The sequence below is a fragment of the Thermobia domestica genome, chromosome 7 (assembly GCF_964235325.1).
Source record: "Thermobia domestica chromosome 7, izTheDome1.hap1.1, whole genome shotgun sequence".
NCBI lineage: Eukaryota > Metazoa > Arthropoda > Insecta > Zygentoma > Lepismatidae > Thermobia > Thermobia domestica.
In genome coordinates this window covers 284,612,926-284,625,301 of record NC_137460.1, presented here as the reverse complement: position 1 = coordinate 284,625,301, position 12,376 = coordinate 284,612,926, and the positions used below count along the sequence as shown (strand labels likewise).

The following is a 12,376-nucleotide window of genomic DNA, read 5'->3' as shown; positions in this document are numbered from 1 at the left end:
TTGATTAATTAATTAATGATAACGTGGAGGCCCCTTCAACAAGACGATAATATAGGTATGAAGGTACGTATCTGTTGATTTCATGATAGCAAGATCAATATGTTCCGAGGGGGGTAACTCGTGATATATGAGCTGATATGGAAAAATATGTAAAATTTTGACTTTTCGTTTTAATTGATTAATTAATTAGTGATAACGTGGAGGACGCTTCAACAAGACGATAATATAGGTATGAAGGTATTTGTCTGTAGATTTTATGATACCAAGATCATTATGTTCCGAGGGGGGTAACTCGTGATATATAAGCTGATATGGGAAAAGATGTAAAATTTTGACTTTTCGTTTTAATTGATTAATTAATTAGTGATAACGTGGAGGCCCCTTCAACAAGACGATAATATTGGTATGCAGGTATGAATCTGTAGATTTCATTATACCAAGATCATTATGTTCCGAGGGGGGTAACTCGTGATATATGAGCTGATATGGGAAAATATGTATAATTTTGACTTTTCGTTTTAATTGATTAATTAATTAGTGATAACGTGGAGGACGCTTCAACAAGACGATAATATAGGTATGACGGTATTTGTCTGTAGATTTTATGATACCAAGATCATTATGTTTCGAGGGGGGTAACTCGTGATATATGAGCTGATATGGGAAAATATGTAAATTTTTGACTTTTCGTTTTAATAGATAAATTAATTAGTGATAATGTGGAGGACGCTTCAACAAGACGATAATATAGGTATGAAGGTATGTATCTGTAGATTTCATGATACCAAGATCATTATGTTCCGAGGGGGATAACTCGTGATATATGAGCTGATATGGGAAAATATGTAAAATTTTGACTTTTCGTTTTAATTGATTAATTAATTAGTGATAACGTGGAGACCGCTTCAACAAGGCGATAATATAGGTATGAAGGTATGTATCTGTAGATTTGATGATACCAAGATAATTATGTTCCGAGGGGGGTAACTCGTGATATATGAGCTGATATGGGAAAATATGTAAAATTTTGACTTTTCGTTTTAATTGATTGATTAATTAGTGATAACGTGGAGGCCGCTTCAACAAGACGATAACATAGGTATGCAGGTATGTATCTTTAGATTTCATGATACCAAAATCATTATGTTCCGAGGGGGATAACTCGTGATATATGAGCTGATATGGGAATATATGTAAAATTTTGACTTTTCGTTTTAATTGATTAATTAATTAGTGATAACGTGGAGGCCGCTTCAACAAGACGATAATATAGGTATGAAGGTATTTGTCTGTAGATTTCATGATACCAAGATCATTATGTTTCGAGGGGGGTAACTCGTGATATATGAGCTGATATGGGTAAATATGTAAAATTTTGACTTTTCGTTTTAATAGATTAATTAATTAGTGATAATGTGGAGGCCGCTTCAACAAGACGATAATATAGGTATGAAGGTATGTATCTGTAGATTTCATGATACCAAGATCATTATGTTCCGGGGGGGATAACTCGCGATATATGAGCTGATATGGGAAAATATGTAAAATTTTGACTTTTCGTTTTAATTGATTAATTAATTAGTGATAACGTGGAGGCCGCTTCAACAAGACGATAATATAGGTATGAAGGTATTTGTCTGTAGATTTCATGATAGCAAGATCATTATCTTTCGAGGGGGGTAACTCGTGATATATGAGCTGATATGGGAAAATATGTAAAATTTTGACTTTTCGTTTTAATTGATTAATTAATTAGTGATAACGTGTAGGCCCCTTCAACAAGACGATAATATAGGTATGAAGGTATATATCTGTAGATTTCATGATAGCAAGATCAATATGTTCCGAGGGGGGGTAATTCGTGATATATGAGCTGATATGGAAAAATATGTAAAATTTTGACTTTTCGTTTTAATTGATTAATTAATTAGTGATAACGTGGAGGCCGCTCCAACAAGACGATAATATAGGTATGCAGGTATGAATCTGTAGATTTCATTATACCAAGATCATTATGTTCCGAGGGGGGTAACTCGTGATATATGAGCTGATATGGGAAAATATGTATAATTTTGACTTTTCGTTTTAATTGATTAATTAATTAGTGACAACGTGGAGGACGCTTCAACAAGACGATAATATAGGTATGAAGGTATTTGTCTGTAGATTTCATGATACCAAGATCATTATGTTTCGAGGGGGGTAACTCGTGATATATGAGCTGATATAGGAAAATATGTAAAATTTTGACTTTTCGTTTTAATTGATAAATTAATTAGTGATAATGGGGAGGACGCTTCAACAAGACGATAATATAGGTATGAAGGTATGTATCTGTAGATTTCATGATACCAAGATCATTATGTTCCGAGGGGGATAACTCGTGATATATGAGCTGATATGTGAAAATATGTAAAATTTTGACTTTTTGTTTTAATTGATTAATTAATTAGTGATAACGTGGAGACCGCTTCAACAAGGCGATAATATAGGTATAAAGGTATGTATCTGTAGATTTCATGATACCAAGATCATTATGTTTCGAGGGGGGTAACTCGTGATATATGAGCTGATATGGGAAAATATGTAAAATTTTGACTTTTCGTTTTAATTGATTAATTAATTAGTGATAATGTGGAGGCCGCTTCAACAAGACGATAATATAGGTATGAAGGTATGTATCTGTAGATTTCATGATACCAAGATCATTATGTTCCGAGGGGGATAACTCGTGATATATGAGCTGATATGGGAAAAAATGTAAAATTTTGACTTTTCGTTTTAATTGATTAATTAATTAGTGATAACGTGGAGACCGCTTCAACAAGGCGATAATATAGGTATGAAGGTATGTATCTGTAGATTTGATGATACCAAGATAATAATGTTCCGAGGTGGGTAACTCGTGATATATGAGCTGATATGGGAAAATATGTAAAATTTTGACTTTTCGTTTTAATTGATTAATTAATTAGTGATAACGTGGAGGCCGCTTCAACAAGACGATAACATAGGTATGCAGGTATGAATCTTTGGATGTCATGATACCAAAATCATTATGTTCCGAGGGGGGTAACTCGTGATATATGAGCTGATATGGGAATATATGTAAAATTTTGACTTTTCGTTTTAATTGATTAATTAATTAGTGATAACGTGGAGGCCGCTTCAACAAGACGATAATATAAGTATGAAGGTATTTGTCTGTAGATTTCATGATACCAAGATCATTATGTTTCGAGGGGGATAACTCGTGATATATGAGCTGATATGGGAAAATATGTAAAATTTTGACTTTTCGTTTTAATTGATTAATTAATTAGTGATAATGTGGAGGCCGCTTCAACAAGACGATAATATAAGTATGAAGGTATGTATCTGTAGATTTCATGATACCAAGATCATTATGATCCGTGGGGGGATAACTCGTGATATATGAGCTGATATGGGAAAACATGTAAAATTTTGACTTTTCGTTTTAATTGATTAATTAATTAGTGATAACGTGGAGACCGCTTCAACAAGACGATAATACAGGTATGAAGGTATGTATCTGTAGATTTGATGATACCAAGATCATTATGTTCCGAGGGGAGTAACTCGTGATATATGAGCTGATATGGGAAAATATGTAAAATTTTGACTTTTCGTTTTAATTGATTAATTAATTAGTGATAACGTGGAGGCCGCTTCAACAAGACGATAATATAGGTATGAAGATATGTATCTGTAGATTTCATGATACCAAGATCATTATGTTCCGAAAGGGGTAACTCGTGATATATGAGCTGATATGGGAAAATATGTAAAATTTTGACTTTTCGTTTTAATTGATTAATTAATTAGTGATAACGTGGAGACCGGTTCAACAAGACGATAATATAGATATGAAGGTATGTATCTGTAGATTTTATGATACCAAGATCATTATGTTCCGAGGGGGATAACTCGTGATATATGAGCTGATATGGGAAAATATGTAAAATTTTGACTTTTCGTTTTAATTGATTAATTAATTAGTGATAACGTGGAGGCCCCTTCAACTTGACGATAATTCAGGTATGAAGGTATGTTTCTGTTGATTTCATCATAGCAAGATCAATATGTTCCGAGGGGGGTAACTCGTGATATATGAGCTGATATGGAAAAATATGTAAAATTTTGACTTTTCGTTTTAATTGATTAATTAATTAGTGATAACGTGGAGGCCGCTTCAACAAGACGATAATATAGGTATGAAGGTATGTATCTGTAGATTTCATGATACCAAGATCATTATGTTCCGAGGGGGGTAACTCGTGATATATGAGCTGATATGGGAAAGTATGTAAAATTTTGACTTTTCGTTTTAATTGATTAATTAATTAGTGATAACGTGGATGCCGCTTCAACAGGACGATAATATAGGTATAAAGGTATGTATCGGTAGAATTCATGATACCAAGATCATTATGTTTCGGGGGGGGATAACTCGTGATATATGAGCTGATATGGGAAAATATGTAAAATTTTGACTTTTCGTTTTAATTGATTAATTAATTAGTGATAACGTAGAGAGCGCTTCAACAAGACGATAATATAGGTATGAAGGTATGTATCTGTAGATTTGATGATACCAAGATCATTATGTTCCGAGGGGAGTAACTCGTGATATATGAGCTGATATGGGAAAATATGTAAAATTTTGACTTTTCGTTTTAATTGATTAATTAATTAGTGACAACGTGGAGGCCGCTTCAACAAGGCGATAATATAGGTATGAAGGTATGCATCTGTAGATTTCATGATACCAAGACCATTATGTTCCGAGGGGGGTAACTCGTGATATATGAGCTGATATGGGAAAATATGTAAAAATTTTGACTTTTCGTTTTAATTGATTAATTAATTAGTGATAACGTGGAGGCCGGTTCAACAAGACGATAATATAGAAATGAAGGTATGTATCTGTAGATTTCATGATACCAAGATCATTATGTTCCGAGGGGGGTAACTCGTGATATATAAGCTGATATGGGAAAAGATGTAAAATTTTGACTTTTCGTTTTAATTGATTAATTAATTAATGATAACGTGGAGGCCCCTTCAACAAGACGATAATATAGGTATGAAGGTACGTATCTGTTGATTTCATGATAGCAAGATCAATATGTTCCGAGGGGGGTAACTCGTGATATATGAGCTGATATGGAAAAATATGTAAAATTTTGACTTTTCGTTTTAATTGATTAATTAATTAGTGATAACGTGGAGGACGCTTCAACAAGACGATAATATAGGTATGAAGGTATTTGTCTGTAGATTTTATGATACCAAGATCATTATGTTCCGAGGGGGGTAACTCGTGATATATAAGCTGATATGGGAAAAGATGTAAAATTTTGACTTTTCGTTTTAATTGATTAATTAATTAATGATAACGTGGAGGCCCCTTCAACAAGACGATAATATTGGTATGCAGGTATGAATCTGTAGATTTCATTATACCAAGATCATTATGTTCCGAGGGGGGTAACTCGTGATATATGAGCTGATATGGGAAAATATGTATAATTTTGACTTTTCGTTTTAATTGATTAATTAATTAGTGATAACGTGGAGGACGCTTCAACAAGACGATAATATAGGTATGACGGTATTTGTCTGTAGATTTTATGATACCAAGATCATTATGTTTCGAGGGGGGTAACTCGTGATATATGAGCTGATATGGGAAAATATGTAAATTTTTGACTTTTCGTTTTAATAGATAAATTAATTAGTGATAATGTGGAGGACGCTTCAACAAGACGATAATATAGGTATGAAGGTATGTATCTGTAGATTTCATGATACCAAGATCATTATGTTCCGAGGGGGATAACTCGTGATATATGAGCTGATATGGGAAAATATGTAAAATTTTGACTTTTCGTTTTAATTGATTAATTAATTAGTGATAACGTGGAGACCGCTTCAACAAGGCGATAATATAGGTATGAAGGTATGTATCTGTAGATTTGATGATACCAAGATAATTATGTTCCGAGGGGGGTAACTCGTGATATATGAGCTGATATGGGAAAATATGTAAAATTTTGACTTTTCGTTTTAATTGATTGATTAATTAGTGATAACGTGGAGGCCGCTTCAACAAGACGATAACATAGGTATGCAGGTATGTATCTTTAGATTTCATGATACCAAAATCATTATGTTCCGAGGGGGATAACTCGTGATATATGAGCTGATATGGGAATATATGTAAAATTTTGACTTTTCGTTTTAATTGATTAATTAATTAGTGATAACGTGGAGGCCGCTTCAACAAGACGATAATATAGGTATGAAGGTATTTGTCTGTAGATTTCATGATACCAAGATCATTATGTTTCGAGGGGGGTAACTCGTGATATATGAGCTGATATGGGTAAATATGTAAAATTTTGACTTTTCGTTTTAATAGATTAATTAATTAGTGATAATGTGGAGGCCGCTTCAACAAGACGATAATATAGGTATGAAGGTATGTATCTGTAGATTTCATGATACCAAGATCATTATGTTCCGGGGGGGATAACTCGCGATATATGAGCTGATATGGGAAAATATGTAAAATTTTGACTTTTCGTTTTAATTGATTAATTAATTAGTGATAACGTGGAGGCCGCTTCAACAAGACGATAATATAGGTATGAAGGTATTTGTCTGTAGATTTCATGATAGCAAGATCATTATCTTTCGAGGGGGGTAACTCGTGATATATGAGCTGATATGGGAAAATATGTAAAATTTTGACTTTTCGTTTTAATTGATTAATTAATTAGTGATAACGTGGAGGCCCCTTCAACAAGACGATAACATAGGTATGAAGGTATATATCTGTAGATTTCATGATAGCAAGATCAATATGTTCCGAGGGGGGGTAATTCGTGATATATGAGCTGATATGGAAAAATATGTAAAATTTTGACTTTTCGTTTTAATTGATTAATTAATTAGTGATAACGTGGAGGCCGCTCCAACAAGACGATAATATAGGTATGAAGGTATTTGTCTGTAGATTTCATTATACCAAGATCATTATGTTCCGAGGGGGGTAACTCGTGATATATGAGCTGATATGGGAAAATATGTATAATTTTGACTTTTCGTTTTAATTGATTAATTAATTAGTGATAACGTGAAGGACGCTTCAACAAGACGATAATATAGGTATGAAGGTATTTGTCTGTAGATTTCATGATACCAAGATCATTATGTTTCGAGGGGGGTAACTCGTGATATATGAGCTGATATAGGAAAATATGTAAAATTTTGACTTTTCGTTTTAATTGATAAATTAATTAGTGATAATGTGGAGGACGCTTCAACAAGACGATAATATAGGTATGAAGGTATGTATCTGTAGATTTCATGATACCAAGATCATTATGTTCCGAGGGGGATAACTCGTGATATATGAGCTGATATGTGAAAATATGTAAAATTTTGACTTTTTGTTTTAATTGATTAATTAATTAGTGATAACGTGGAGACCGCTTCAACAAGGCGATAATATAGGTATAAAGGTATGTATCTGTAGATTTCATGATACCAAGATCATTATGTTTCGAGGGGGGTAACTCGTGATATATGAGCTGATATGGGAAAATATGTAAAATTTTGACTTTTCGTTTTAATTGATTAATTAATTAGTGATAATGTGGAGGCCGCTTCAACAAGACGATAATATAGGTATGAAGGTATGTATCTGTAGATTTCATGATACCAAGATCATTATGTTCCGAGGGGGATAACTCGTGATATATGAGCTGATATGGGAAAATATGTAAAATTTTGACTTTTCGTTTTAATTGATTAATTAATTAGTGATAACGTGGAGACCGCTTCAACAAGGCGATAATATAGGTATGAAGGTATGTATCTGTAGATTTGATGATACCAAGATAATAATGTTCCGAGGGGGGTAACTCGTGATATATGAGCTGATATGGGAAAATATGTAAAATTTTGACTTTTCGTTTTAATTGATTAATTAATTAGTGATAACGTGGAGGCCGCTTCAACAAGACGATAACATAGGTATGCAGGTATGAATCTTTGGATGTCATGATACCAAAATCATTATGTTCCGAGGGGGGTAACTCGTGATATATGAGCTGATATGGGAATATATGTAAAATTTTGACTTTTCGTTTTAATTGATTAATTAATTAGTGATAACGTGGAGGCCGCTTCAACAAGACGATAATATAAGTATGAAGGTATTTGTCTGTAGATTTCATGATACCAAGATCATTATGTTTCGAGGGGGATAACTCGTGATATATGAGCTGATATGGGAAAATATGTAAAATTTTGACTTTTCGTTTTAATTGATTAATTAATTAGTGATAATGTGGAGGCCGCTTCAACAAGACGATAATATAAGTATGAAGGTATGTATCTGTAGATTTCATGATACCAAGATCATTATGATCCGTGGGGGGATAACTCGTGATATATGAGCTGATATGGGAAAATATGTAAAATTTTGACTTTTCGTTTTAATTGATTAATTAATTAGTGATAACGTGGAGACCGCTTCAACAAGACGATAATATAGGTATGAAGGTATGTATCTGTAGATTTGATGATACCAAGATCATTATGTTCCGAGGGGAGTAACTCGTGATATATGAGCTGATATGGGAAAATATGTAAAATTTTGACTTTTCGTTTTAATTGATTAATTAATTAGTGATAACGTGGAGGCCGCTTCAACAAGACGATAATATAGGTATGAAGATATTTATCTGTAGATTTCATGATACCAAGATCATTATGTTCCGAAAGGGGTAACTCGTGATATATGAGCTGATATGGGAAAATATGTAAAATTTTGACTTTTCGTTTTAATTGATTAATTAATTAGTGATAACGTGGAGACCGGTTCAACAAGACGATAATATAGATATGAAGGTATGTATCTGTAGATTTCATGATACCAAGATCATTATGTTCCGAGGGGGATAACTCGTGATATATGAGCTGATATGGGAAAATATGTAAAATTTTGACTTTTCGTTTTAATTGATTAATTAATTAGTGATAACGTGGAGGCCCCTTCAACTTGACGATAATTCAGGTATGAAGGTATGTTTCTGTTGATTTCATGATAGCAAGATCAATATGTTCCGAGGGGGGTAACTCGTGATATATGAGCTGATATGGAAAAATATGTAAAATTTTGACTTTTTGTTTTAATTGATTAATTAATTAGTGATAACGTGGAGGCCGCTTCAACAAGACGATAATATAGGTATGAAGGTATGCATCTGTAGATTTCATGATACCAAGATCATTATGTTCCGAGGGGGTAACTCGTGATATATGAGCTGATATGGGAAAATATTTAAAATTTTGACTTTTCGTTTTAATTGATTAATTAATTAGTGATAACGTGGAGGCCCCTTCAACTTGACGATAATTCAGGTATGAAGGTATGTTTCTGTTGATTTCATGATAGCAAGATCAATATGTTCCGAGGGGGGTAACTCGTGATATATGAGCTGATATGGAAAAATATGTAAAATTTTGACTTTTTGTTTTAATTGATTAATTAATTAGTGATAACGTGGAGGCCGCTTCAACAAGACGATAATATAGGTATGAAGGTATGTATCTGTAGATTTGATGATACCAAGATCATTATGTTCCGAGGGGAGTAACTCGTGATATATGAGCTGATATGGGAAAATATGTAAAATTTTGACTTTTCGTTTTAATTGATTAATTAATTAGTGATAACGTGGAGGCCGCTTCAACAAGACGATAATATAGGTATGAAGGTATGCATCTGTAGATTTCATGATACCAAGATCATTATGTTCCGAGGGGGGTAACTCGTGATATATGAGCTGATATGGGAAAATATTTAAAATTTTGACTTTTCGTTTTAATTGATTAATTAATTAGTGATAACGTGGAGGCCGCTTCAACAAGACGATAATATAGGTATGAAGGTATGTATCTGTAGATTTCATGATACCAAGATCATTATGTTCCGAGGGGGGTAACTCGTGATATATGAGCTGATATGGGAAAATATGTAAAATTTTGATTTTTGTTGTACATAAATTCCCAGAAAAATTCCAATTTTGGGAATCTTCCCAAAAAGTATCTTCCCGGGAATTTACCCATCACTAAGCATATTTTTGTGGACCGCGGGGCTTTTCTCGCGGTTCTCCCATTTTTTCACACTTTCTTGATTCCACCATTTCCTTCATTTTTCATCATCACCGTTTCCTTTAATCCCTCTAGCGGACATATTTGTGGGACGTAAAACTTAAAGATTTAATTTCATTTTCATTTACAGAATTATTAATATATTAAAATAAGTTTGCTGATTATTTGAAATCAGACGCTTTTCTAGAATGCACATTATGACTATCTATTCCTTGTCAATACTATAAATTATTAAGCTTTATAAAAGTAGAGGGAAAAAGGAAACCAATATAACATATTTTACAACTAACTTTTTATTTATTTATTTATTTATTTATTTTAAATCGAAGTCTGTGCAAGCCATTGAAACATTTCCAAATTACAAATGAAATTATTATTTATATACAAAATAAATTAAACAAACGATGGGGCAATTTATGGTTTAATCGAATATGATGGTGGTTGCTCCGATTTAGAAGAAAGCAATTTTCTGTTGGCACTAGCATCGAAACTATTTGTGTACAAACAAGAATTTCGCATAAGTATTTACTTGACTTGTTATTATAGTTTACTAATAAATAAAGAATTATATATTCGTGTAGAAGTAGTTTAGGTCGAGCTTTGGAAAAACAATCACCTCACATATCTATCTAGTTCAATTGCACATACGCGTATGCTGATGAACTAAATAACTGAACGTGTTTCAAACACTGAAATAGCAACACTGAAGGCAAAAATTATGGAATAGAGACCATGGCGACATCTCATGAGAAGTAGGTAAACTAGAACTGTGATTGTTTAAGTCTAGCTGAGTCGCGTTATATGTGGATGGTAGCGACATCCAACGGCGTAGCAGATTATTGTTAGGATTAGCGTTGTCTTGACGCAAACCATTTCTGAAAGTGCCCACTTCATTACACATTCAAATAATTTACATGGTGCTGGCACTCTGCGTCTAGAAGACCCTCTCCCGAGCGGCGTGTTGTTAGCGTCAGCCTAATAATATTAGGTTGCTTCTGTGAACGTTCTTGTAAATCGTTCATTAACACTGGCGACATAAAATATAAGGGAAGTATAATAAGTGTTAAATTCTTATTACATTTGAATTAACAATGGCTGGTGAGGCGTCTGTTAAGTTGGAATTGATGTTCAAAGAAGAAATTGCTTATGAGTTACCTCAGGAAGATCCACTCGAAGGGAAAGGATGGACGTACGAACTGATGACTGACAATAAAGAGTTAATATTATCTACAACGGAAGGAGAGGAAACAATGGACAAGGATACATCTATGTGTTCTTTGGATGTGAAACTAAACGTTGGTAGGGTGAAATCAAAATTAGCAGTAGAAGAAGGTCCTGCATTTGAAAGTAATATAGAAACGCAAAGAAAAATAGTGGCTCAGGAGTCTTGCGCGTCGTACTCTAATGACTCCCAACAATTAACAAAAAGTTTAAATTCAGTTCGGCCAGAAAGGTAATGTTAAATTTTACATATACTAATTGGCTCAGTTTGACAATACAGTTACATGCGTTCAGAAATTTTGTTGGTTAAAGCAATACTTCACGAGAAACTTTTAGGTATGGGAGATATCTCGAACGTAACTTTGTAACCTACAATTTGGAAATGGCATGGCACACATAGACTAGCTGTATACCAAATAAAAATAATAATAAGATCGATACCACTCATACAAATCTGATGTAGTTCATATCTTGATAAAGTAATTATTTCTTTATTATTGATTACACATTTCTCACTAATTGTTGCACATATTTAAAATATGGGTGCTCGACGATATTGTTTTACTTATATAGAGACTTATGTAAAATAACAAATCGTGAGAATGGTAATTATTCTAAAATGTTTCAAATTTAAACGTGGAATTATTACATTGGAACAAAAACCATGGACGTTTGTGTTTTTACTTAGGATTTAGCTCAAATGGGTCTAGCCTCATTTTTCCGGAGGGCTTCGAAAAACACAAGATACAAGATACAAGATAAAGAATATTTTAACCAACAGTGGATTTTCATTAATTGTAGAGGTCCATACATCAATCCGTTTCATAGCTGCACACATTTCTTTCAAGGGAGTCGACTTTTTGCATTCCCAGGAATCATTCCTAGGGTATGGACCTCTATTTCTCAGTATAGGATCACTTTAGGGGCTTAGTGAACGTACATTTTA

At 33.3% G+C, this 12,376-nt stretch overlaps 1 protein-coding gene across 1 annotated transcript in view; it reads left to right on the top strand.

The window, feature by feature from the left end:
• The first annotated feature begins 11,002 nt into the window (after positions 1 to 11,002).
• LOC145690988 (uncharacterized) overlaps positions 11,003 to 12,376 on the top strand; it is a 34,589-nt gene continuing 33,215 nt past the window's right edge. The window contains exon 1 of the mRNA XM_081766464.1: positions 11,003 to 11,662. Coding sequence (XP_081622590.1) covers positions 11,301 to 11,662 — 362 coding nt within the window. The 5' untranslated portion in view covers positions 11,003 to 11,300. The remainder of the gene's footprint in view (positions 11,663 to 12,376) is intronic.